The sequence below is a fragment of the Rhamphochromis longiceps genome, linkage group LG12 (genome assembly GCF_057381845.1).
Source record: "Rhamphochromis longiceps isolate RC_006_pf linkage group LG12, R_longiceps_female_GT1.1, whole genome shotgun sequence".
Lineage (NCBI taxonomy): Eukaryota > Metazoa > Chordata > Actinopteri > Cichliformes > Cichlidae > Rhamphochromis > Rhamphochromis longiceps.
Genome location: NC_140568.1, coordinates 12,443,825 through 12,471,296, shown reverse-complemented (window position 1 = coordinate 12,471,296; position 27,472 = coordinate 12,443,825). Strand labels below are relative to the sequence as shown.

Here is a 27,472-nt window from a genome sequence, read left to right as displayed (position 1 = left end):
CAGTTGCATCTGTTCGTAGCAGTTAATATGTGGCTCGCAGAGTCTCACTGCAAGACGGCAAGTGAAACCTGGCTGGTGCCAAAGCTGAACACTGCTAAAAACATTTTAGGTGTATGAACACCAACTGCAAGTGATCAAAACTTGAAAAATGAAAACTAAATTTCAACATAATGACCAGCCAGATTCAGATATTTTAGCATGACTTTCAGACATTTAAATATCTGTCCATCTTAGTCAAGCTCTTACAGGACATACAATAATACAACAAGGTGTCAGTTTGAGTAAACCCATCTTCACCACTTGTCACTCCACTCTGCGTCTACAGACAGGTAAAACAGAGAGCAGAGAAGGGAAAGCTCATGTCTCTGCATGACACGGTTACACTAAGTGACAATTCCAATTCACACTGACAGAGGTAGCCATCATCTGACGTGTCTTTGGGATGGATCAATGCAGCTGCGCCCCATATGCACGCTTATTTCAAACGTGCAAAAGTTCAAGCATGTACAGTCTGTGTGCTTCAGGGAAGGCTATAGCATGAAACCTCATAGGAAAACAACTTTTGTTACCTCTGTATAGGGCTGTGCGATATGACCAAAATCTCATATCCTGATATAAGAATTCTATCGTCCGATAACGATATAAATCACAAAAATGTAACATTTTCTGTAAATTCTGTGAATCTCAGGCAGCTCGACTTGCGGGAAGTGTTTCCGGCTGCGCGTCATGTAGCTGGAGTCGAGTGTTTTAACAGATGCATGAAACTATACATTTTTAGACATAAGTTGTAACAGCCGCTGTTTTCTTTGTGAGTATTTATTACACGGCGTGCTGCGGGGAAAAGCCTGTTCTAACGCTTGAGTATAAGGTTTATTTTTTAGCACCTGGCGGCTCTTTTTGACTTCTCATCTGTAAATAATCTGCTCTTTCACGTGATTCAGTTTATTTTGAAAAGTCTCAACAGGATCTTGAGCTTTATTGTGAAAGGTTTATGTGCAACATAAACAAGCGGACACTTGATGGTGTTACCGTCATTGTTGCTAACGACAATGCATAAAAACAGGCGCTTGTCTGTCTGTAGTGTGGTTATATAAAATATAAGAGAAAGAGAGAACTTTAAGAAATTAATATAGCCACTACAGTGACCATCAAAACGATGAAAAAAAATATTGCCGTAAACAGTTTATTTTGCGACACCACGAAACAAACGACAGCGTAAAATGAAACGATAGACGTTTTTATATCGTCATCCGATATATATCGTTATATCGAACAGCCCTAGCTCTGTATACCACTATAGCTCAGCTGCTTGAGCAGGTGACCCATGACCCAAAGGCTAGAGTCCTTACTTCAGTGTCCCGGGTTCAAGTCCACCCAAGCCATATTAGTTAGGAACTGTTGCCAAACCAAGACAGTGTAGTGTTGTGCTTTAGGGCTGTAACTGATCATAGTCAATGCTGGCTCATTTTCCCCCAATTAACTAATTAATTGTTTGATCCAAATAAGTAGAAAATGGTGTCAAATACCAACCAGTTATCCTCCGGTGGCTGCTTTAATTTGACAAAACACAATAAATAGAACAGAGAAGAGCAGCAAATCCTCATATTATCCCATTACCAAAATAGCGTGCAATTAATTTTCAATCCATCAAGAGCCTCCATTGTGTTTTGAGTAAAGTGGCCCTTTAAATAAGTGAACGCTAAAAACAGTTTTCCCATCTCTCTGCTGGCGGGTACCACCAAGTGTCAAACAAGAATTGTGCTTGTGGTTACAGCGAAGCGTGAGCTTAAAGCTGTACAGAATGAGACTTTTTTTTTTCTTTTTTTTTTAAACTTTGGACACTAATGGGGGGGTCAGCCGAGGCCGGGTTTCTGTCAAAATGGAAACAATTGGTGCTTGTCAAAGGGAAAGCGGGGCAAATTATTTCACTTGTTGAAAATTTTTTTTGGATCAGTCAAAAATCTGTAATTCAAGACGAGCTAACACCAGACTGGGGGTTTGGGGTGGAAACCACTTCATTGCACCCAACTTAGTCATTTTCCCAGCATTTTTGTGGTGCAGCGCTAACTCTGGAAAATGCTTCCATGCATCCAGGGAAAAAGCACAAAAGTTCTCTCCTGTAACAGCAAGACATGAAGCAGCACAACGAAGCATGTGAAGGTTAACCATATCAGGCAAGTTTTATGAAACTGTGCACCAATTTTAAGGTTCTGGGCCAATATTATTGTTTAAATATCCATGTGGTTCATAGCTGATGCCTATGTATATATTTATGTATTGCTGGTGCTGCGCAGTGACAATGATACATAAATGTCATTTTATTTGCTAATTTGTTATCAGTAAAATATCAGCTGATAGCGACACATTAGGGCATCTTTAATAATAACATGCAGTGCCCAACGTTAGGAGTATATTGGACCATGCAAAACAGTTCACTTGCTTGACGCTAACATCAGCCAAATCTGTTAAAGGTCAGTGGGACATTTTGGAGGGAAATCACTGCAATAAGGGGTACAAGTGTAAAAACATAGCTCTGCAACTGTGTTGCTGTTCACAAGTCGCTTTTTTCACACGTCCTCGCCGTGACACTGCACGACGACATTGAGAACTCTGGTTAACCCCGCTCCAGCTGTTGAGCGGAGGGCAAATGCAGGGCAAGAAGATTGCTCTTTCCTATTATAACTGGAAGAACATCACACACTGACACACACAAGTATACCCACACAGATAGATAGATAGATATATAGATATATATATATATATATATATATACATTATATATATATATATATATATATATATATATATATATATATATATATATATATATATATATATATATATATATATATATATATATACATTATATATATATATATATATATATATATATATATATATATATATATATATATATATATACATATATATATATATATACACACACACACACACATACACACACACACACACACACACACACATACACACACACACAAAGGCCCAGCATCAAGCCCATCCCACCTAATGGCCATAGCCTCATACTGCTAACGGGTGCTCAGGGAGGCAATGAGGTTTGCCATCTATATATCCATGACCCCTGGTTGACTTTTCTCCCCCATTTACCTCCCCCTGCATGACCTGGCAATGGCACCCTATTAGGGTGAGAGAGGGGGGAGACAGAGAGACAGAAATAGGGTCTGGGATCCGTTTGAATGGAGCACCCCGATGCAAACATCAGCGAGTTAAGTACACAAATCTCCCTGCAAATGGGGTCAATGCTAGTGCTTAGCCATTTGTTTTGATTTTCCTCCCCCCTCCGCTGCCTTTACTCACACTCTCCCTCCTCCTTTCCTTGGGAAATCATAACTGTTAGCAATGATGCGGGGGAATATGGCAATGATGCGCGGGTAGAAAAGTAGCGAGTGGAGCAGAGCGATCGTGCACCATCGCCGTCTCTCGGTCTTCCGTGCGCACAGTTTTATCTCTTTGACGCATGTGCCACTCACACAGACACAAACTAACAAATACATCAAGAACACGGCAACGTGGGGCGCACAAAACACACATGATTGAGCGGCAGAGTGGTTCCTTCTCCTGGAGAGATTCATCAAGGCACAGCACAAGAAGAAGCGCTGAGAAGAGGGAGGGGGAAAAAAAAAAAACAGGCAAAAAGGGAAAAACAGAATATTGTGTGACTACCAGACACAAATGTCAATTTCCTCACTGCTGCCGCAGCTTCTCCATGCACCATTTAGCTCAAAGCTTCAAAAAGAAACTGCAGTAATCTCCCTATCCATGCCCACTGAATTCATATTCTTAGGCTGATTATGAAATTTCACTGATGCAACAGGGTGGCATTTTCAGTGAAATCATTTGTGTTACAATTGACTCTTCTGCCAATATTTACTGTGAACTAACAAATCTAATAAAAGAACCATGGCAGATCATACGGTAAGAAAGCAAAAACCAATGCATTCATCTATGTAGAACCAATGCATTCAAACTGAGGCATGCTTTATTCTGTTTGTATTTTGCCTCTGAGGCAGCAAAGCAGGCTGATCACTCACTGAGTCAGAGAGGAGGTGGTTGATTTCTGTTTGTCTTAAGAGGTGGATCATCTGCAGCCAAGCAGGTCACTGTGTTAGGCAGAGCCCATGTGATTGCAGCCAGCTCTCTAGGCTAATCCTATTCTGTGTGTGTGCACATGCACGACTATGGGCATCCTTAAGCAGGAGCCCCTGTGGCTGCAGACATGTACACACAGAGGCCAGACAAAGCCAGAAGACAGCCAAAACAGTGCTTATGATCAGTCTAGTCTTCTCCAAATCTGATGGCTGTCGAGTTAAAAGAAAAACCTGAATGCCTGACCCCTACAGTGAGTCCCGTTATGCCATGGAGGGTGACTTTCGGATATTGTTTTGGTTTATTTGGAAGGACGTGTCACTGCAATTCAAACCAAAGTTGATTTGAGTGATCGCCTCCATCCTGTGATGAACCCTTTCCATCCTGCTGGGAGTGGTTTCTTTTCCAGGATGGCATCACTCTCAGTCTGCTTGCTTTTTTTTTGTCTTAACATGCAATAGAATGGGTTCAAGTCTGTGTGTATGTGTACAAATCTCTGGCCCTTAGAACTAGAGGTTAGCAGCCGGCTGCTCTCCCTGATCAGGTTACAAAAGTGGGTGTGTTCCCTCTCTCCTCTGTCGCCTGCATGTCTGCCTCTCCCTCGCCCTCTCTCCAACTCATTCTGTCTCCCTCAGTTTCTCCTCCCGCTACGTCTCTCCCTTTCTGGTTACAGGAGCCTGAAAGTTTGCGTCATCCAAGCCTCTCCGTCTGGCAACGCTACAGACCACCTCTCTCCTGCTCTCTTATTCTCTCACTTGTCTATGTTCCTTCCCTTGCTTCCTTTCTTTCTTTGTCCCATCTCCCGACAGCACCTGACAGGCAACAGCCCCACAGCTGGTCCACAGTCCCTGCAGGAGGCTGGATGCCATGTGACTCCCCCTTAACTTCTCATCCTGTGTTGCTAGCCCACCAGCCACTCACCTAGCATCACTCTGGCAGACTAGCTGACTTGCTCCAGCTTTCTAAGATGCATCTATTCTTTTTCTCCTCTGATGATAACACAAAGTCATACTTCAGTTTGAGGCAGAACGTTGGATCGTGCTTGCTCTCAAACCTGTTGCACTGCCACTCTGATACTTTTCAAATAACTCTGATACTATAACATTAAGCCACTCCTTTAGATGCCATTTGAAAACTTAAAAAGTGACACAAAGTGAAAGCTTACTACTCTGTAGCAAAGTACAGGGTTGCAGGGGATGACAAATTTGGAGCAGCAGGGAAAATGCAGCACCAGAGTCTTAGGTAAAAGATCAGCAACAAGAATGTGTTGCTTTCACTTTCACAAATCATGCTCACTTGCCCTCTGTTGGTCCAAAAAGTTCACTGATAAACACATCAGACTTTTAGATTTCTTCCCACAACAATCTCAAATACGGTCTTAAGCATATCTGCGATTTTAATCAGGACCTTCAGATGCCAACAGGCAACAGCGCTTCACAATCACTTTTTCACTAGAGATCAGTTCTATCTTGATCTCAAACAGGTCTGTAATCATTGACACTCATTTACAGGCCATATAACAAAAAAAATCGAAATCATCCAAACACTGCGCAACAAATCCATGTGACAAACCAACGCAGACATACAAAGCATAATAAACGTGGCTGTATTTTTACTTTAAGTGTATTTTATTTTGTATGTCCATGTCTGAGAATGCATGCATGCGGTTTTACATGTGTGCAGAGACTTTACCTTGTCTTTCTCGTGTGGCAGCAACCGGACCGGGGGCAGCGATTCCAGAGACACCGTGCCAGTCCCATCATCCTGGTTGCTGCTACGGCTGAGGAGCTGGAACAGTGGACCCTGTTTGGCCACGCGTCCGTGGGCCACGGCTCTCTTGAGGGCTACCCTCAGCTGCTGGTGGAAGAGGCCCGGGCCCATGGAGCCGCTACCCGACAGGTACGCCGCCACATCAGCCTGACACTTGAGGAAGCGTTCGATGTTCTTTAAGGTGGAGCCACCCGGCTCGTGGAGCCCCTCCAGTGCCCGCTTAATTAATTTGTTCCAGTCGAGACCCGGTTTCTTCCCCGAATGCGAGTGAGAGCTGCTCCCTCCACTGCTGCTGCCACCACCTGCTCCTCCACCTCCTCCACCGGAGCTGCCGCCTCCGCTGCCACTGGAGCTGCCAACACCTTTGGGCTTGGGCAGGGCCAAGCGCCCAGGGTTATCTGGGTCCTTGTAGGAGTTGAGACCTTTGTTGGTAACCTTGAGTATGGTACCATCCTTGACACTAAGCTCTAACTGCTCCAGAACTGTTTTGCGGTCCAGGCCATGGGACATAGAGACCGCATTGCAAATGCGCTCCTCTGATGGTCGCTGCTTCTGCTTCTTTACCTTCTTGATGGCCTCTAGAATCCATTGGGTGTACAATGGGTTTGCCAGTTTCACCATGGCTGCTGTCTGGGTGGGTGCAGCAGCACTGGGGCCTTACCGTGAGGACCACACACACAAAAAAGTAGAGACTGTAAGCCAAGTAAACACTTGGCTTGCGCCGTAGCGCCGCCGCCTCCTCCTCCCTTTTGCCCTCTACCAGCTTACTATCCCTTGTCCTGGGGTCGCACAGAGAGTCCCTCAGAAGCTGAGTATAAGCAGCACGAAAAGGAGCAGCTGATCATAGCACAACCCAACTGAGCCAACCCTGCACCTGGTGAAAATCTGGTCCACCCACCACCCACTTCCAGCCAGGTGAAGATCCCTGGCAAGAGGCAGGGGGAGCAGAAGAAGCTTCAGATCTATTACCAACTTATACTCCCACAGTACCCAAGGTTGGGCAGGGCAGATTTTGGTTTGGCTTTTCACAAAATGTAGGCGTTTCCTGTTTAGACGGCCCCCGGAAAAAAAAAAAGAAAAAACAAAAACAAGGACTGCCAATAACAGCAGTCTCCTCTGCTCAGACTCTCGGGGGCATGAAAATTGTGTTTCAGTGATAAACGCGAGGACAATTGCACAAAGGTTTCTGATAATTATATCACTCCAGAAGATTGTGAGTTTTCCTCTCCATCCACATCTCCTTATTTTCGCTTGTTCTCATTTGCTCCCTTTTTCTCTTCCAGCAGTCTGAGCTTCTCAGCTCTGGGACGGAACAGATATCTCACCACAGGGAGCAGCCAGGACCGATCACCTTCATGCCTATTGCACTTCAGTAGCTGATGAAAACTGTAGGAGGGGGAAAAATAAAAAACACAGACACAAAGAAAGAGGTTATAGCACATGGCTGCAAAGATGGGGCACCTAATTTTACAATTTTAGAGAACAAGAAGGTTCATCTTTTCAAAACAACCCAGGCACATCATCTGGTGGCATTCATATAAACAAAGCCATACCTTCCTTCTGAATCACTATATTACTCCGTATACTAGACACGAAACTGGTAAAAAAAAGGGGGGAAAAGTAATAATATTTATTATCCCTAGCCAACTTCCCAGATTTCTGTTTTTAAATAAACCACCATGCGATTGTACCACTAAACAACTATCACTAAGAAACGCACAGCCAGTGACAAGACCAGAACTTCTAAAAATGAAAAAACATTAAGAACCGTACTCATACCTCACGCAACTGTTTAAAAACTGTGTGTTACAAACATTGTAAACAACCCCATCCTCAAAAGTGCACTACAGAGTTGACAGCTTGGCTAGCTGGGTTGCTAACGTAAACATGTTACAGTCAAAGCTGTTAGCAAACATTAGCCGCGAGGCTAGCTAATAATCAAAGCCAGATTAACAGTCGCATGGCCAAACCGTTTCCTGTCGTTCTGTTTACTCACATATTATGTCAGGCTGCAAAGTATCTGACAACAAGCCTTCCCGCTTACTGCTGTTGTGTAGCAAGCTAACGTGAGAAGCTAGCCAACAAGCTAGCGTTACGATCTCTGTTACTAATGTTACTCGCTAACCTGAAACGTAAACAGCGTGAAACTGGGGGGGTAGCCAGCGCTCCACCACAGAAGAGCGAGAGAAAAACCAAACATTTCCGCATGGACCTGGGATTTCTGACAATACAAAGCATCACACCACAGCAAACACTGCGAATATTCTCCCCATGAATGTCACTCAGATACTAACGTGAGATCGCGGCCTTGTATGAGGCACAATGCAACTTGCAGACGGCCATCTCGGCTAGCGGGCAAGTGCAATATTTAAGATGGTCTTAGCGGGTGGTTCTGCAGCAGTGCTGGTTCCGCGGCCTAGCTCTCAATCTTCGGCATGGGCGAGCAGGCTCTGCCCGCGTAGACGCATCCCTACCAGTGGTCCGCACCTCGCTGACTTTCTCCCTCCGCTAACCGCCCTCCCACGTAACGCTACAGCCTGCGGTGCCGTGAAGACAAGGCCGCTAAAACGGAGTAAAGCTAGGCCTCTGTTCGCCCCCCTCCCTCCCCTCTATACCCCCCACCCACATCCGCGATCACCATCCCCTCCGTACCCCTCTCCCCTTCTACCTCTCGCGGTTCCCCAGAAAGCCAGAGATGGTCCGGTTCTGGTTTCGGAGGGAAGCTCGGGCAAAGCGGACCGCGGAGAAAATCTCGTATCCTCCCATCCGGCTTCCGCTGCTACTCACCGGAATTTGGTATCGAGCCGCCGAGGAGAAGGTGCCAAAACCGTGCGAAACGAAGACAACAACAAGCCCAAAAAATGCAGCCAGAGACCAGGGGCTCTAGAGCCGACGCCATCTTTGAGTGAAACAGGAGCACGGCTGGTGGGGGAGGGGGGAAGACTGAACAGTCAGGCAGGGCCCAGGGACCGTCTGCATGGTGCGAGGCGAAGATCCAGGGGACGGAGCAAAAAGAAAAAAAGAAAAATTCACTGCAAGGCGCGGGGGCGGCGGCGGCGTGCTGTTGCTATGAGAGGGGTGTGGATATTGCTTGAGCACATGAAATGGAAGAAAGGGACAGATGGTGGTGGTTGTGTTGGAGGAGGGAAAAAAATAAAAAGAGGATAGGTGTTCACGCATTCTCTGCTGTACTACAGCTACACAGGAGGAGATTCAAGGGAGCGTCTGTATTTTGCCTGGCAGTTGTAAAAAAAAAAAAAAAAAAATCAAAGCCAATGAGCGTGTCTTAACGTTAGAGGGTATTTAAAGATCAAAGTGAGACACTCCTCCACATTGCAGTCTATTGTGGAAGCCGTGTGTGTTTTAAACTGAAGATGGAAATTGAGCCAGATTTTTTTTTCTCCCCCCAGAGGTGATCAGATGTTGCCGTGTGGAGCTATCTGGAGTATTACAGTACATGATAAAGCATGTTATTATCTGCCTGTGCAGTGTAGTCTTAGTGATGCATCGCTCATCAGACTGTGAAACACAGAATTATCTCTCCAGCAAAGGAAGCGGTTAATGTAAAGTCTCTGCGGCCATCCCACTTTGTTACGTTTGATTAAATGACACACCGAGTCTAACACCTTTATTTTATATCCACGTTTGGCCAAAGCAGGGCTTGTGCAGCTCTCAGAGTCACATCAACTATGGCATCTGGTGACAGGTGGAAGCAACTTTGTCTAAAGGTATCGCTCTCTGTGTGCTCGAATCCACACTGTGCTTAATTTTAAAGCGAATGTGTGCGAGTCATGGGTGTTTAAACTTATAGTATGTTGCAGAAAATGACAGGAGAGAGAGACTACTAATCATGTAATAATAATTTCTAAATGCGCCACGGGGAAGTTTGAACAATCTAAGCAGAACCCTTTCCTTATTCATAAGAAAATCAGTCAGTAGATGAAATCGGATTTTTGCTGCTTCAATTTCACAACCATCATGACACGGGAGGTTACTTGTGTTTGAAATCTGGCAGCAGTCTAATGCCGAGAGCTCCCTGGGTGGAAATTAAATTATCTGCAGCTTTGTGTAAAATGATGTGTACAGCAGTCCTCAGAGACGGTGTCTTATAGGGGAGCAATTAGACCTGATGTTTTCCCATGTTAGAGGTGTCCTGCGAGAGAGCGAACCCCCAGCAGTGCAGTGGTGATCAAATAAAACCCAGTAAGGTCACATTTTACTGGCTGTTTTCCCCGCACTCCTTCAGGGACAAATAAATCACCAACTAATTGTAATTAACAGTAGTGTTATTGCAAAGATAAATAGTGTGATGCGTTAACACATGAGCTGCTATTAGCACGTGCCTCCTGAGGACTCACATTATATTACTGTGTACAGTAGGCCAGCTAACAGATGGACAATACTCAGGAGGAGCCTGCACTGCATCTATCGTTCCCAGCCATGAATAAATAATGTTGTGTACCATGATCCACAGCAGAGGCCATGTTCACCAACACACAGCAACAGGAGAAAACTAATCAGGGTGGGGCACGGAGTGGAGGAGTAGGGAGCCACCCTATTGTAATTTTGGTAAGATCATAATTGATTCAGTTACATAAACTGAGCTGAAGTTTTACCTATTTTATAACTGTCATCTGGGGGAAGTGGAGGAGTGCGAGACGGGATATTTAAAGGATCTAAAACTGTATTTACACACATTTTTGTTGGCATATACTCATCTTTATTAGATTAGTAGTGGATTGACCAGCTAACAGACAAGAAGAAGGGCAGAAAATTATTGCAAATTGACTTAGATAATTAATTAAACGCAGTGTTTAAAGTGGACCTATTATGCCTACAGTGTATTATTGTAAGGTCTTTACCTGACAATATAAAGCGCCTTGAGGCAACTGTTGTTGTGATTCGGTGCTATATAAACAAAATTGAATTAGGTTGATGGTGGCCCCGAGAGCTCGAATGCACGGCAACTTCAGAAAACTCCAGCAAAAACTGAAAAATGCTGCAAAAGCACACAAAACAGTACGGAAGCTGAATAAAAAAAAGAAAAAAGAAATAGAAACAATAAAACACAACTTAAGTAGGAGAAAAAAAACTCAAGAGACATAGAGACAGAGCAGAAATGTTTTTGGGGAGACATTAAGGTGGATCGTCTGGCTGAGTGGTGTGACAGAAACAACCTGCTGCTTAACACCGAGAAGACCAAGGAGCTCATCGTGGACTACAGGAGGAATGCTGACCCACATCCACCCATCCACATTAAGGGGACGGCTGTGGAGCGTGTGAGCAGCTTCAAGTTGGTCAAGAAGGCTCACCAGCGCCTATTCTTCTTGTGGACTCTGAGGAAGAACCACCTGTCCTCAGACATCCTGGTGAACTTCTATCGTTGCACCATCGAGAGCAACCTGACCAACTGTATAACAGTCTGGTACAGGAACTGCTCTGCCTCGGACCGGAAGGCGTTGCAGAGGGTCGTGAAAACTGCCCAGCGCACCTACACCTTTATTTTTTTTTTTTGCCTGTCCCGTTTGGCTCTTTTGCCATCAGAATTGTTGTCTAAAGGCAAAGAAAGATGCCCAACGGATTTACTTTACCAAATTGACCATCCCAGCCTTGCCGTAATGGTCCATTTGATTCACCTTTATTGTTCATTTTATTTTCACTTACTGAATACGGGACAGACTTGACTGGGGGAATGAAGGGGAGAAAGAAAGAGGGAAAGAGAAACAGCTGAGAAGAGGGACGGGGGAGAAGGGCAAAAGACAAAAACCAACAGAATGAGCAGAAAAAAGAAAAAAGAAAAAAAATGCATATATCGATCACCTGGTTCACCTGCTGAGAAAGAAAAAAGAAAACAAGCAGAAGAGAACAAGAGTAATAGAATAAACAACATCACAATGATATATGGGAATATGACAGTAAATACTAAATGTTAAACATTATTGTGCAGCACATAAGATCAACAGAACACAGTGTGCTTTGAGGTAGGAGCCAAAAAGGGTGTAGTTTGTGGGTGTGATCACCCGTGTGTACACCTGTGAGCATGGACGCGCTTGTTTTTGTTTTTTTTAAAAGGTTCCTTCATGTAATGATCTGCTAGAGGGTGTGGGGGGGCCACAGCCCCGTCCTCCAGGGCATGAAGCAGGTATGGAGGAGATCAAAACTCCAGACATCCAGAGGCCCCCAGAACACAAGAGACCAAGGAAGACCAACAGAGGGGCAGCCGCGCCACTGTCCCAGAAAGAGCTGAGGAGAGTCCCAGATGAGGGCTCACTCAGCAGCCGCGGAGCAGAAGCCAGGGGGAGTTGCAGCGACGCGCCCGTGAGCTCCGCCGGCAGCCAGCCGTGCCTGAGTGACCGAGCCCCAGGCCGAGAGGCCGGGGGCACCCCACCTCCGAAGTGGCCCGAGCGAGCCCCAGGCTCCAGGCCCCGATAAGCGGCCGCCAAGGAGTGAGCCGGTGTGTACCTGGACGCCCATCCCCGGACACAAAGAACCACCAACGCACCGATGTCTGAGGGAGTCCGCCACTGGCAGGGAAGTGGTGGTAGGGGGAGATAGGCCTCCAAACCTTGGAGGGCCTGAGATGTCCCCAGAGAGGTGGCGCCTGACACCCAACCTGACATATAGACACAGAAATACAGGCACACACATATACAAACATCCATCCCCCCCCCCCCATGCTCTCATATGCACTTACTCCACACTCAACCAACGTGGAGACAGACATAAAGAGACGCTGTACACACGATCACACTCCCCAAGCGTACTCTACAAACCGGGTCTAGGTGCCCTTACCCCTGGAGGGGGAAACTGCACCCAGACCCAGGTGGTGTTACCCTTTTCCCTGCGGTGGGGAGAGGCAGACTGCCCCGACTCCGCAGCAGCAGGGAGGCCCCACACTCCAGACCGCAGTCGGACGGCCAACTCCTCCTCCTAGCCCCCCCGCTCCAGCAGGTCGCAGAGAACGGGGGTGAGAGAAGACTCCAAACCTCCCTCCACCCGCTCATTGTAGTGTTGATGCATATGTGTTCTAAGGTGCATTTAAAACCCAGGAGGGCATGGAGCTACCTGCCAGAGAGCAGCAGGTAAGCGCATGGTCCCTCCTGCTAGCCCTCAATGTCTACGTGTACACTCTAAGAAATGACACACTGATGTTGGTAGCATTATGTAAATGTTTTATGTTAAAACTAATGCCACCAATTGATTTTTAACTTTAAACACAAGTATGTTGTTTTGAATTTAATTAACAACATAAGATTTCAATACAACAAAATGCAGTAAATTAAATCCAACGTAAAAAGTTCATTTAAAATGAAGAGCACTTTAATTTAAAGAGGATTGTCCTAATAGGCTCTCCATACTTCTAAGTTTGCACATGTGCAGTGTGGAAGTTTGATCATCCGCCATTTTCAACTGAGACTTGCATATGCTTAGTATCCTGGATAGAATCCATCGCCATCTGAGGATTATTTGGTAAGTACAACAATTTAAGGATGACAAATTTGATTAATGTATACTAACTGATAAACATCTGACACTTTCGGGAATACTTTTGCATTTTTTTTAAACAAATGATGCCTGGTAAATTTTTTAACACTCTAGTTTGTATACCTCTCTCACGTGTTAGAAGTATGAAGACATTTAACAAATATTGTTGAACCTGCTTCGGTGTAATTTTCCAAAATCTTTTGCGATTCCTGTTAAGGTGAGACTTGCCTACTAAGACCGACAGTTTTAAAATTACTCCCAACATCTACCGCACCTGCTCCCTGACATCAGTAATGACCACCGGGAGCGCCAGCGATCCTGTAGTTTGAAGAATGAAATGAATGTATAGTGTATTTTAGAAATGTGCCTCAATTAACTTGCTACATTGTTTGAAAGAATTCGACTCCATGTTGATTTCTGGTTTAGTGTCAAACGCAGGGATTTAAGCGATTAACATTTTGATTTGTAAAGTATAAGACATGCGTTCATCTGTTGTCATTGAAGTGCAGAATAATGTGTAATACTGTTATATATAATCCATTTAACTCCTTGTATCAGTTTCCATTGGCTATCATCGCTACCGAAGACAGGAAATCATCAAAGACATGCCATTCATTGCAGAGGTCAAAAACAGATGGCCTGCCCTGTTTTCAGAGACTGAGGTAATTCTTACTAACTTTGTTATTGGAAGTCATTTTCATAAGAACTTGTATTTGAAGAACAAAGTACTGTAAATTGTTAATTTTAAAAGATACAAAATGTTTGACTGAAAGTTGTAACATTCTTGCATGTGGCCTCTAATCAAATTAATAGAGAATACTCTCTAGTTGTAATTTTTAATATGTTTCAGGTTGTTGCGGAGTTCGCCCGCATCACCATGGTCCCTTTGTTGTCGACTTTCATGGCCAAGCTGGACCACTACGCTGACCACCTTAGAGTGTTCAAAAAGAAGGGGGGAACAGCTAAACGCAATATCAACTTAATCATGGCAGCCATGGATAGGGTATGTATTTTAGTTGACCTTGATTGAGCTCTGAAATTATTTGAATGCTTCTTCAACTTCTGTGTCTGTCATTAATCAGAATTTTTTTTCAACTGAATATGTGTAAATTTGAATATTTTGTAGATACATGTGAATCAGTGACATGCAGTCAAGTGAGGCACCTTAATGAGAAGTAAAATACTAACAAAAGAGAAATTCAATTTGTACACTAGATTTTTAATTTGCTTTCTGTGTGATTTCAATATTTTTATGGTCAAAATTGCTGTCATTACGGATTTTCTGTTCAAATACAAGGTAAAACGCTGAGAGGAGGCAATGATGATGCTGTGTCTCACCACAGACACACACATGCGCAATCCCACTGCTGTTTCTCTAAATTGCCAACGTACATGTTTGATTACACATGTAATACAGATGATGACTTGCAGACTACCTAATGTATTTGACGAATCTGTGTTACATGTTTAATGTTATTGGTCATAAATGTGCTGCAAAAATGCATGGAGTAAGGCTGATGGAGGGCAGTGCTGAACCCTAAAGGCAACATGTATAAGAGGTACACGTATATGGATTCACAGTGTAATCACATTACACTGAGAGCGCCATTGACACAGTGGATAAAGCAGCACTCTTAGGGAGCATCAGTAAATTTCACAAAGGACAAATTGACACCAAATCAGTCCTAAGCAATGAGACGCACCAATTTTATTTTAATGCATCTCCTATTTATAAATTAATAAATTGATGTAAAATGAATGATTTTTCTATAATTGTTTCCAGGTCATTTGACCAATTTATTTACTACACACAAAAAATGAGACACACCAAACCTAAATAAATTTTAATGCATCTTCTGTAGGGCTGGGCACTTATTGCATCGCTTATCAATATTGTGATAAAACACGTCCTATGTGATTAAAATGATAGACTGCTTTCAAACCTCTAAAAAAATATATGATAATTTAGTTGAGACTATTACTTCCATTAATGTCAAACTTATTATCAATTCAACAAGATAAATAACTGCTGGTTTGTCTAAATAGCACATTTGCTAAGTTTAATTTGCAGTATTTGTATTTGTGAGGCTGCATTGATAGATTTATAGGCAAAAATACTATTATGATCTTTTATTGTAACTCTTATTGTTAAGAAGCTTGGAAAGAAAAGCGTCTGGACTTCTTTAAGTTGCTTGAAGACGTTTCATCTCTCATCCGAGAAGCTTCTTCACTGAAGAAGCTTCACTTTTCTTTCCAAGCGCCTTAGACTACGATGACCTGGATGACTGAGAACCTTCACAGACTTATTGTTATCGCAAAAAATACCACAAAATGTCATGATAGGATTTTAAGTCCATATTGCCCAGTTCTAATCTTCTATTTAATTTGAATATTTTTAGGGGCACAATTATTAAATATATTGTTGAACAATCTAGAATTTATTAAAGCAAAAATGAAAGCTTTCACGTAATGTCAAAATTGAAAAGCTTCGATTTTTGAGTTCATATATTTGTTTATCTGACTCAGAGGAGTCAGTGCCTTACCAATCATGAACCTCACTGCACGTCACTGATGTGAGTTATGAAACATTGCTTAATCACTTATCTGGATTATGTGTTAATATTTTTGACTTTGTTTTGTAAAGAGGTTGAAAGGAACCAAAATAGGAAACTTCCCTCATATTGAGTTCTTATCTCCACCAGAATCCCAGCATTGATGTTCGACGGGAATGCATTCTGAAAGCTGTCTGTCTCTACTTAAATGAAAAGCCAGATGACCTGTTCAAGGAATTCTTGGTAAGTTAAAAAAGGAAAATGATCAGCTATTTTCCTTTTTTTAATTTGGGATTGGAAATGGAAGGTGGACTTACTTGTCCATATGTATATGTACGCAATTAACTTATCTTTTTCTTTTATTTTTATTTATGTGGATCTTGGAGCAAGCAGAGAAACAGAGAAGCTGACTTTGGGAGTCTATGTTGTTCAGACATGAAGGAGCAAACTCTGCAGATACACCTGAGGACATTGGTGTCATCGTAAAGGATGCACTGTGCTGCAAGCTCTTAGTGATGTGGCAAAGGGTTGTGCCCTCCTGCTTGGATTAATCTACAGTCTAAATCTGAGCTACCCAAAGCACCTGAAATACACATTTGAATTTCTTCAGAAGGTGCTGATGGAGTTGGATGGGAACAACCTATCCATGAAGGTGCAGGTTCTGAAAAACAAACTGCTTGAGTGAAACAGCCTGCACTGAACTATAGAGGACACTGAACTTTAAGGTTCTCGAACCCTTCTCCTTGCACTTCATAAACTGTTCAGTTTGAATTGCCACAAGAACTTCTGCAAGGCCTTTCACTTTTCTGCGTTCTTTGTTCTTGAACCTTTACCAACATCCAACTACACTGAAAAAGACTGCTCCTAACTTTGGACTTCAGTTTAAGTTTTGAAGCAAAGGTTATTTTTGTAAATATGGACAAAAATGACACTAAAGTAATTTCTACCAGCTGTTTGCAGGGCTGTATTGTGGGCTTTTCATTGTAGCCCAATCAAGTTTACATTAAGTCATGTTAATGTTAAAAATGTTGGAATCACAACACTTTCCAGTTTTAATCATTTCAGTTTAACATGACATTCTTTATCTTGTCTTCCTGCACTTAAAATGCACTTGAATATATGTAAAGATTGTTTAAGAAAAAAGATCTAGAAGCATTTGAATTGCTCAAAGTGTGCTTCAACAAGTTTTACACAAAGTGTTATTAAAGTTAGGTTAACTGAATAAACTGGTGTTCAATTTTTTTAATTTACAAACTTAAATAGAATAAGTTGCAATTCTGTTAAAGTGATTTAATCCTATAGTTTCAGTAGAGCGTGTTTTGGGTGAGTAGATTTATCAGATTTACTTAAAATTTGTTGTTCAAATTAAATATATCATACATTTTATATTTCACTAACCCAGTTGTGTGGAACCGGTTGACATAACTGGGTGGAGTAAATACAACATGTTATTTCTTAAAGTAAGTAGAGCTTGTTTTGGTTGAGTAGGTTTTATTTAGTCTTCTCAATTTAAATCAACAAGGTTAGTTAGATCAACATTATGATATTCAACTAATACAACATGATTCTTTTGATTTGCATTTAATTATCCAAATGTTATCAGATGTACTTAAAATTTCTTGTTCAAATTAAATATATCATACATTTTATATTTCACTAACCCAGTTGTGTGGAACCGGTTGACATAACTGGGTGGAGTAAATACAACATTTTATTTCTTAGAGTGTATTTAACATTGAGAGGTGGGCAACGACGCCAGGGGTGGGGTGTACACCCTGATGGTACTTTGGATTCCGTGTATCGTGCCCACCCCCAAGATCCTATATGTATGTGTAATGAGAGTGTGAGTAATGTGAATGTCTAAGTTGTGGGATAAAATTGAGGCAGAGGCAGCCAGAAGGGGACAGGGGGGGGGGGTGGCCTCCTCTGCACCCTGGTGACATACCCCTACTCCAAGGTCCTGCATGTGTGGGTGGTTGTGGAGGAGCGGGAAGAGGGAGGCAGCTGGAGATGGGGAAGGAAGGGAGCACCTACACCTACATCTACAGGAAGCGGTGTCTGAAAAGGGCTGGGAAGATCATCAAAGACCCCAGTCACCCATCACATGGACTCTTCACCCTCCTGCCCTCTGGGAGGCGCTACAGGAGCCTCCGGACTAAGACCACCAGGTACCGGAACAGCTTCTTCCCCACAGCTGTCAGACTCCTGAACTCTGCCTCCTGACATCTGACCCACGTTAACACATGGACTGAACATACACACACCCACAATGGACAAGTGTACCCTCAAACACACAATAATAACATGGACTGAACCACCACTCACAACCACTAGCACTTTATATAGCCTCTGTAGAAACTATCCACACCCTCACTTATCTTAACTGCACTACTGTATAGCTCTGTGTAAATAATCATTCTGTACATTCGTTAATTTTTAATCCTACAACTGTTTACAACTTGCATAGTTCCCATTTCTGTATAACTGTATATCTCAGATTTCTGTAAAGTTATTTATTTCATATTCTGTATAGTTTTTCATATTTATATCCTGTTCATATCCTGTACATAGCTTGTACTCACTACAGCCTGTACATACTTATAGTTAAAGAACATTCACAACATACTTCATACCGTGTACATTATAACATACCATAATAGACCCATTTCTGTAATATACTTACATATCTATACTATTGCTAATATATATTGTAATATATCTATATCACTAAAGCACTTCTGGATGGATGCAAACTGCATTTTGTTGCCCTGTACCTGTGCATGTGCAATGACAATAAAGTTGAATTCTATTCTATTCTATTCTATTAAGGTGACGGAACAGCTGATGAAGTGACCTAAAACCAAAACATGTAAAAAATTGCACCGAGACGCGCTTAAAATCAGCTGAGGATTCTTTAGTGTTGTGAGGGAGAAAAAGATGCAAGTAAATATTCTTTTTAAAATACACATTTCACGTAATACTGCAGACACTTTATTAACGTGTTGCTAACTGCTATTAGCTGTTCACTGTTAGCTCATCACTTCTGCTCTCGTGCTTGCTGATGTCTTTTCCTCCTCTTTCTGTTTTGTTTTATTCAACATCTGTTGTGTTTTGTGTGCTTTTTATCTAGCATTTAGCATAGCATTTATTTTTTTGCTGGTGTTTTTTTTTTAAAATTGGAGTACGTTTGACCTCTCACGGCCACCGTACTGTGTGCCAAAAGCTCAGAATTCAGACGTTTTTTTCTACTCTTAAATCTTTGTGACGTTGATAAGCGTGGATGTCCTTATATGGTCACGTTCTCCGTGATCACAGAAGCCTCTACATCCTATCGCTTGTTCACAAAGAGTAGCCATTCAGAAGAAAGCTGGAATGAGGAATATTTTAAACTGCAGATCATGCAAAGAGATAAAAATATAGAACGTAACATCTCCCATTTAATCTAGGAGCCAACAACTTCCACAAGTGAGCATCTGGGATTGTCTGGGACAAAATCACTGCTTCCCATCTAGAAAGGGTTTTTCACACAAACCCCATAAAAGCAGCATTTCATGATCGTGGTTATCTATTCATGTATTGTGCAGTTTTATCTGGTGTTTGTGGATGCAGCAACCGTCATTTCTATAGTGGACATTTGGCACTGTGTAGCAGCTTTTGCTCCGACCAGCAAATGGATGTTGTAGTATGACACCCTTGGCTCGTTTTCCATCTTTGGTGCAGAAAAGGAGGCCAGTAATCCTTAGCTTCCTTTCATCCCCCTAATCCCTCCCTTAAAAAAAAATTCTATTCTCCGAGCATCCACCTGCTAGTGAGGCCTGAGCCCCCAGCAAGCCGAACCAGTGTCCACCTGCCCCCTGCAACCCTCCCCTTCCCTGTCCTCTCTCTCTCTCACACACATACACACACACACAGAGAAACGTGCACATCTCCTCCACCTGATGCACAGCAGCACCTTCTGCTCTGAATGCCTGCTGTCGGGCCTGCTGGCTCTTTGCTCTGCTTCACTTCTTCCTGCCTCTGGTTTAAAAGCTGGACATTTGCCAAGCCAAATAAACCGACGGCATCCCCGTGGTTATGAAAAAAAACTCGTGGTACAGCTACAGCGCTTGTTTTATTGCTGCTGCTGTTTTTGTTATCAGATTTTGAACTGTGTGTCGTCCACGCAGCCTGTGAGTATTTTTTTTTCTTTATTTGAAATACTCTTGCAGTTACATGTCAGAACCATTATGGAGAAATCCAATTAAAATAGTTTCTCTAATTAAAAGCCTGTTTAGTTTGGGTAAATAAGGATGTTTACATATCGAGTCCAGCTTGAATTACATTTTTTCCAACTAATCAAGGCCTCTTGATGTGTAAGTATTTAAAAGTCATGGAAAAGTCAGGTGTGTTTAAGGCAAATGAATGAACCCAACAAACCTGGACATTATCAAACGATGGCTTGAGTTAGTTGCTCACTCTTCTCTCGTCCCTGTGCTCGTGCCTTTTACTGTATATAATAAGAAATTTGAATGTGGATTGTGGCGTTAAACAGCAGTCAGCCTGTGCCACCATCCGAGCAGGCTGCATTTATGAGTTCCTGTTTTTCGGGTGATGACTGGAGCGCTGTGCTCAGATAGCCGGCCAGTGTCCAGGACCACTTTTTTTTTTTTTTGTCTGTGTGAAACTAGCAAAAGCTTCCTGCTGTGGCTGGCTGGTTGCCAAGTCCCCAGACCCCAATGCAACCATTTCACCCCCCCACCCAAAGTCTAATTCCAAACCCCTCCCATCCTGAAAAGAAGTGAAACATACAACGGAAATTTCCAGGGCCTGTACGCCCAAGAGCGTGCCCCCACCCGTCCAACTAACCCCCACCAACATCGCCACCCAGCCCAAAACCCCTCCTCTTTCCTCCCGCCCTCCCCCTTTTCCCCTGCTTTCTCCCTTGAATCCAAAGGCTCGGAGAGCAGCTGGAAGGTGAAGTACAGCTTGTGAGCGCTGAGCTCAAAGTTAAGCCAGACACTCACCCCCCAACTCCCCTAACTCCAACTCTTGCTGTCTGAAATCTCCCACAAACCCCATCTCCTTCACTCAAACTCAGAAGTGCCCGAGAGTGCCGAAAAGTACACTTGTATGTCAGACATAAGCAGCAGAGAGACAGGGAGGAAAATGTAGAGGACTACGCTGTTTGAGAAATCAATTGTTCTGCTGTGGTTAACTGTCGTTTTAAGTGCATGTAGATGTGAGGAACGGGCTTCTGACAAGGCCATTAACATGCACAAATAGCTCTCACTTTACCACTGTTAAATAGAGCAGAGGAGGATCCAGTCACGGTAGCAGTTTCTTACTTTTAGAGGCAGGAGTCAAAAGCCAAAGTCAAAACTTTTCTTGAAGCTGTTTTTCAGACAGGGGAGACAGTGCTGACTTCATCAAGGTGTGTCATAAAGAATCTCAAGCGAGACAACTGACAAGCAAGTGACAAAATGTGATTATTAAAACCAGCACAGTCTCAAAAACAGAGTCAAACTTTCAAATATCTCACACTCAGTGGAATAAAAATGTAGTCTGGGTTAGTTTGTGGTTCATCAGAAGACAAGATAAACTTTTTTTATGTGCTAAAAATTGCTTTGCAGGATATTCCAAATGCAAAAAGGAAGTCTATTTAAATATTGTAGATAAATCTCGAGAGGCTGTTACGTGAAATTCCTTTTTCTGTCATCTAGCAAATATATCAGATAAAGTTATAACGGCAGGATTGTTTGTGTTTGGTCTTGTATGCTGGAAAGCATCTTATGCAGGCTAAAAATGTGCGTGGGTTGAAGTAGAACCAGGGTCAACAACAGAAGCATAGACTGTATATAAAAGATGAATGTATGGTTTGCTGTGACAGACCACCAACACATCTCACGCAGGAGCAACTTTTCAATCAACAAGGAGCCCGGCCACAAGAATGGCAAACCTTTAATGTTCGTTTTATTCCAAGTTGGGATTGCAGATACCAAAATAACCACAGCTTAATAGTAAGACCTGAAACCAAGCAACTGAGACCAACAGTTCAACTCAAGTGTTTATTGCATGTACAGTACATTCTGACTGCTTTTGCAACAAGAGGAGTCACCCTCCCTGCTGGCCATTAGTAAGACTGCAGTTTAAAACACTTAGACCCCAAAGCCCTGTCCATCTTTTACATACAGCTTTTGAAAAATAAAAATAAATGGACTAAGAGCAGACTTACTTATTATCGGAGATCATCTAGGCCTAAAGACTCTGGTTTGTTAATGGGCCATTTCAACATTTCGGGAAACACACTGTTCACTTGGGAACACTGATGTGTGTGTTGTTTATATGATGCTGACTGAAAACAGAGGCAAACAGCTACCAGTGCCTTAACCAATCAAAAAACAGCTCACTATTTAAAAGACTATGTGTTGCTTTTGCAAAAACAAAACAGAATCTAAAAGTAAAAGAAAGCCTCTGAGAATCCTGGAAATATTTAAGCATGTAACCATCTACGACATGCTGCGGCTTCATCCTGAACACATGAGATAAATGTAATGTTTTGGAAACATAACAATATTTCTGCAAGTGTCAAAACTTCTCTTTTAAATGGCTTTGCTCATTTTCCATTTCAGGGTTTTCAAGCTTATTCCATTTTGTATTTTTTGACTTCTATTCAACCCCAGTGTTATTGTTTTTTTTTTTTAAAAAGTTTTTATTTTCCATCCTGATTACATCTCTGGTAACATGAGCCATTGTGTTGCTTTATTATACCCTAATGCTCTGGATGGCAGTACGGCAGCCTAATTCTCAGACTTTGGCAAACAGAAAAACCCCAACACGGCACACAGGTCTCGACAGCAAAGCAAATAGAAATCTGTGTAAATGCAATCAAAAGGCAATAAAAGTGGAAACGGTGAAGATCGGAACAAAGATAATTAAAAGACGGGTGATAGCGCCGGTCCAGCCTTAGTGTCTGTTTGTTCGAGAGGTTTTTATGACAGCATCAAAGCCATTTCTTCCTAGGAGAGAAGTTCATTTGTAACTAAATAACTGCACCACAGAGGGTTTCTCCGCTTGCACACAACAAAAAGAAATGATATCACATGATGCCATGTTTGGCCGTTTGGTATCCAGACCTCCCACATTATAGGCTCCTTCCCAAGTCGGAGCCACAGTGTTTGCAGAGCAAGATGCACCACAGACAACAATACAGCCTCCAGGACTCTCACACGCACATGCATTCCTGTGGGCCTGGTGGGTGGGGGGGTCCTAACCTCAGGAGCTCAGCAGGCTTTGTCTACTTCCCCCCCACCTCCACGCCGCCCCCACTTTTTCCTTCTTTTTTGATCGTTTACTTGCACAACAAGCTTTTTCTCACACCGGAACATGAAGAGCCTTTTCAATCAATTTCATTAAGAGCCAGGGCTGAGATTTATGTCAAAAGGCATACGTTGGTTAATGGGCGAGTGAACGCTAACGATGTGTGATTTCTTGATTTAATCAATGCAGTATATATTGCCACTCTCAGATTACTGCACGGTAATGGAAGCCAGGAAAAAAAAGAAGAAGAAGAAGACTACATTCCCATGAATGATGAGCCCTCCACAGTAGTACTAAATTGCATTACAGAGGCAGTAGTGATCTGTGTTGTCATTATGTAAACTGCAGTGAATCAGTTAGTCATTCAATACAGTCCCTAATTGAATAATTAGATTCCTCTCTGTGTAAAGCTATGCATGTTTGTCTCCCCCATGTGCTAGCAACAAGCAACAGATGGAGCGTGTTATGTAATCATATCGATGTAAATGAAAGTCACAGATTATCCTGAGAGACGTATAATAACGTGGCGTGCTTACACTCATCGTGCCGGAGCTGATAAATACTCTGAGTCCTTCTGGATGGCGGTATCTCACGCAGGTGACAGTGACAGAGGGCTTGCTGTGTTTTTCATATGGAGAGAGACAGCAGTGGAGAGTGATGATAATATCGTGTCTCATCCATCCAGGTTTTCCACATGCACGTTTCCTGCCCGCAGTATCGGCAGCGACAGAGCAGCGTGCAAACTCGTGTTGAACAGGTTTTCGGGATACTTAATGTGGGATGCGTTTCAAGTGGCTTTTCGGAGTTCGAAGGTTCTTGGCTTCGTTATAGATTGTTGCACGCAGACTGCAAAACTGGACTCTTCCAGTGTATATTCTTATTGATGGCCAGCAGGGGGCGACTCGTCTGATTTAAAAAAAAGAAAAAAGAAGTCAGATTGCATAGAAGCATATTGGTGTGAATGGTAAGTAGCTAGACCCAACATTTAGTCCATGATTGCATCGGCAAATACTGAAACATCACAATGGGACTTTTCATAGCAGTGGCTTATGTCATGATGGCTACATGGAGTCTATGATACTGTTATGCTAGCATCAAGGCCCTGTTGATGACAACGATTAAATCTTATTAGTCTGGACCAGTCAATCCACTGTCACATTTCTTTTAATTTAGTCTTATTACAATTTATTGCAAATTAGACTGCCTTCGATCCTCTCATGTTTCAACTTGTGCTGACAGTGGAATATTTCAATAACTTGAGGATAGATGGCCATGAAATTTGGGTTGGACAGCTTAGAATTAATCAAACATTTTTTTAATGTCACTACTTTTTCATCATGTGGCATCACTAAATGAAGGTGTCCGTGCTAATTAGTGGATATGGAACTTCTGAAGTTCTTGTAACTTTTGAAGGAAAACATTGTATTTCTGTGCGTCTTCACATACATCAATGACCTCCTGACCCAGTATGAACCATCCAGATCCCTCAGGTCATCTGGATCCGGTCTTTTATCAGTTCCCAGAGTCAGAACCAGACACGGAGAAGCTGCATTCAGCTTTTATGCTCCTTATATCTGGAACAAACTCCCAGAAAGCCTCAGATCAGCTGAAACACTCAGTTTATTTAAATCCAGGTTGAAGACTCACCTGTTCTCAGCTGCATTTGAATAAAGCACCAAATCCACACTTTAAGCTTAAATTTCAAAACTTACATTTAACTACTGATTTTATCTACTGTTCTGATTTTATCTGTTTTGATTTTATATACAAATCAAATCACAAATCACTTTTTATTGTCACATCACATGTGCAGGCACACTGGCACAGCACATGCGAGTTAAATTCTTGTGTGCGAGCCCCACAAGCAACAGAGATGTGCAAACACAACAACACAAACGAGCAAAATACAAGAATGGCCAACCTGAAACTAATAAATATATGTACAGTATATAATAGTATATGCATTTCTGGATGTGTATACTAAATATTTTCCTACGTGTGTGTGTGTGTGTGTATACACATTTTTACAAATTAAATAGTAAAAAAATAAAATAAAATAATAATAATAATAATAATAAAATATATAAAATATACAGAGTTGAATATGTGCAAAACAAGTGGCATTTATATACAGTATGGAGTGCATAATGTTAAAGTTCCAGTAGTGAAGCTGAGGTGTCTATGACGTGTTCAGCAGTCTGATGGCCTGATGGAAAAAGCTGTCTCTCAGTCTGCTGGTACGGGACCGGATGCTGCAGAACCTCCTTCCTGATGGAAGCAGTCTGAACAGTTTATATACTGTTGTTTGTTTGTTAATTAGTTAGTTAGTTTATTTGCTTGTTTTATTCAATTTTAAATCATGCTTTTTATTTGTTCTTGTTTCTAATGTCTCTGTAAAGCACTTTGAATCACCTTGTTGTTGAATTGTGCTATACAAATAAACTTGCCTTGCCTTGCCTTGACTGCAGGAACTAGGGACCAAACCTCCTACAACGTCATTTTGTGCATCTTTTTTTAAGCTTCTACTTCAGTGTAGATATGTGCGGTTATTGGTCAAGATGGAAGTGAATGTGGATTGCTGCAGCACCAGCAACCCACTAAAAATAATCCATGAAAACATGAAAAAGCCTTTATCACGACTCAAAAAAGGACGGTTATGGTTGTTGCTATTTGGCAGCATAGAAGGTGCTGATATACAGTTGTGGTCAAAATTGTCCATCCACTCATCATGGGCTTAAGTTTCATGGTCATTTTTTAAAATGATTTCTCTGAACTTGTCTTTTTCCAGGGTGGAATGATTGTACATTATACATATTTACTGACTTAAAAAAGGTTGGTTTCCTGCACAGACCTGGATTTTAACCATAGTTAATAGATTTTTAATGGGTTTGAAGTTGAGTAAGGTGATGAAAATTGGGTTTTATTGACATACAGTCATCTCCAGATTGTCTCTTTGAGGGCAGCTGCCTGCTGATAATACCATGTATGTGTTTCATGCACTTCATGTAACACTATGACAGATCAGTGACTTGTGGCACTGGAGCTCCACTGAGTGGTGACACAAACCCAGTTGCCCGCTCCCACGGGACAACAGAAGAAGAAAGTAAGTTTTGAGACAACCATCGCAGGTTCAAGTCACAAACAGTCTGCACAGAGGCCGCCCGAGTGCTCCAGTTCTGGTGAGCTTCCTTCTTTGAGGTCATCGGTCCAGGCTACTGTGGTAGACAGTGCAGTGTGTTCCCCGAGGCAGCGAGTCCTCACCTGACCCCCAGAATCACAACACAGTGTCCCCTTGTACTGCAGCGTGGCGCCTGGAAGTCATCACTGATACTGGCAACACACAGGGGGGCTCTGAGGTCATCAATAATGACTCCATTTACTTAACACTGACCTAAACACCTGCTCATTTATCACGGCTGACATGTGTCAGCCATGCCCATTTCTCACAGAGGAGCCAGCCACAGCAGATCTTGATCTGGGTCGCCTCCTGCACTGAGAAGGGCTTTAGTGAGTAGATTAGTACACAGAGGGGGCTAAGTGCAAATAGCTATACACACCTATCCTTGTACTATGACTTACATTTTGTTGTAAAATGCTGGACACTGCCAAAGTGTGAGTGTGGATGTTAGCAAGCCAAAAAAAACAAACAAAAAAAGAAATGGTCTTGAATGTGCTCTGTTAAGGAGTAACACACCTGAGCAGGCAATTTGTACACTAGTTATTTTAAGGTTTCCAAGCGTCTGCCACTGTGTGTTACAGCATGTGTGAAATTCTCCCTGGAAAACTGTTTTCCTGTTTTTTAAATGATTATATTTCAAAACACCTGTTGAAAAACACAGTCTGCTAAACACATGTCTTTGGATAGTGCTTTATAACATTTTATAATTTAAGGTATAATTTAATTTATTAGGTATAATTTTCCTTACCTAAAAACACTTCAAACATAACTACAGTATAAAAAAAAAAAGAAAGAACTAATGATGTAAGTGTTGTCGTGAGTTGTGGAACCCATGGAACTTTCCAGAGATGTTCAGGTTCCTGTTCAAGTCAGGGGTCCATAGTGCTCTAGGGCAGGTTATCATTAAGGATGTCTCTGCTGCATTCATCTTTCCCTTGACCCTGACTAGTCTCTCAGTCCCTGCATCCCACCATGCTTCATTGTAGCAGGCCAGGAGATGAGCGATGCCTCGTTTCCCGCAGATCCGACGCTTGGCATTCAGGCCAAGCATCTCGATTAAGCCCAC

General features: G+C 42.4%; 2 protein-coding genes across 8 annotated transcripts in view; one reads left to right on the top strand and one right to left on the bottom strand.

Moving 5' to 3' along the window:
• Window positions 1-8,820, bottom strand: part of kat6a (K(lysine) acetyltransferase 6A) — a 39,579-nt gene extending 30,759 nt beyond the window's left edge. For 2 of the 4 annotated variants that reach the window (XM_085424783.1, XM_085424786.1), the window contains exons 1-2: window positions 8,683-8,820; window positions 5,818-7,281 (exon numbers count right to left, since the gene is read on the bottom strand). In XM_085424783.1, the coding sequence (XP_085280909.1) occupies window positions 5,818-6,516 (699 nt within the window). In that variant the 5' untranslated portion in view covers window positions 6,517-7,281; window positions 8,683-8,820. Of the gene's footprint in view, window positions 1-5,817; window positions 7,282-8,189; window positions 8,447-8,563; window positions 8,659-8,682 lie in introns of those variants that run through there. The other 2 variants (XM_085424785.1, XM_085424784.1) reach the window with 2 other exon arrangements.
• A 1,524-nt stretch (window positions 8,821-10,344) lies between these two features.
• On the top strand, window positions 10,345-16,770 carry LOC146656989 (uncharacterized). Of its 4 annotated transcripts, none has more exons than XR_014913999.1 (6): window positions 10,345-10,464; window positions 11,968-13,365; window positions 13,939-14,042; window positions 14,231-14,383; window positions 16,083-16,175; window positions 16,319-16,770. XR_014913999.1 is itself a non-coding variant. In XM_085424789.1 (5 exons), exons 2-5 carry the CDS (start codon window positions 13,986-13,988, stop codon window positions 16,416-16,418), a joined length of 399 nt encoding a protein of 132 aa, XP_085280915.1. In that variant the 5' UTR covers window positions 11,194-13,365; window positions 13,939-13,985; the 3' UTR covers window positions 16,419-16,770. The 4 variants fall into 4 exon arrangements, 2 of the variants coding, with proteins under 2 accessions (XP_085280915.1, XP_085280916.1); XR_014914000.1 differs by lacking the exon at window positions 10,345-10,464 and having other exon boundaries at window positions 11,192-12,977; window positions 13,261-13,365; XM_085424789.1 differs by lacking the exon at window positions 10,345-10,464 and having other exon boundaries at window positions 11,194-13,365; window positions 16,323-16,770.
• The last annotated feature ends 10,702 nt before the right edge of the window (window positions 16,771-27,472 follow it).

Excerpts from the sequence above, each read along its gene's own strand:
- LOC146656989 (XM_085424789.1), top strand. The coding sequence starts at position 13,986 with ATGCCATTCATTGCAGAGGTCAAAAACAGATGGCCTGCCCTGTTTTCA. Across the intron at positions 14,043-14,230 it reads CCCTGTTTTCAGAGACTGAG|GTTGTTGCGGAGTTCGCCCG; the intron begins GTAATTCTTACT and ends AATATGTTTCAG. Across the intron at positions 16,176-16,322 it reads ACCTGTTCAAGGAATTCTTG|CAGAGAAACAGAGAAGCTGA; the intron begins GTAAGTTAAAAA and ends TCTTGGAGCAAG.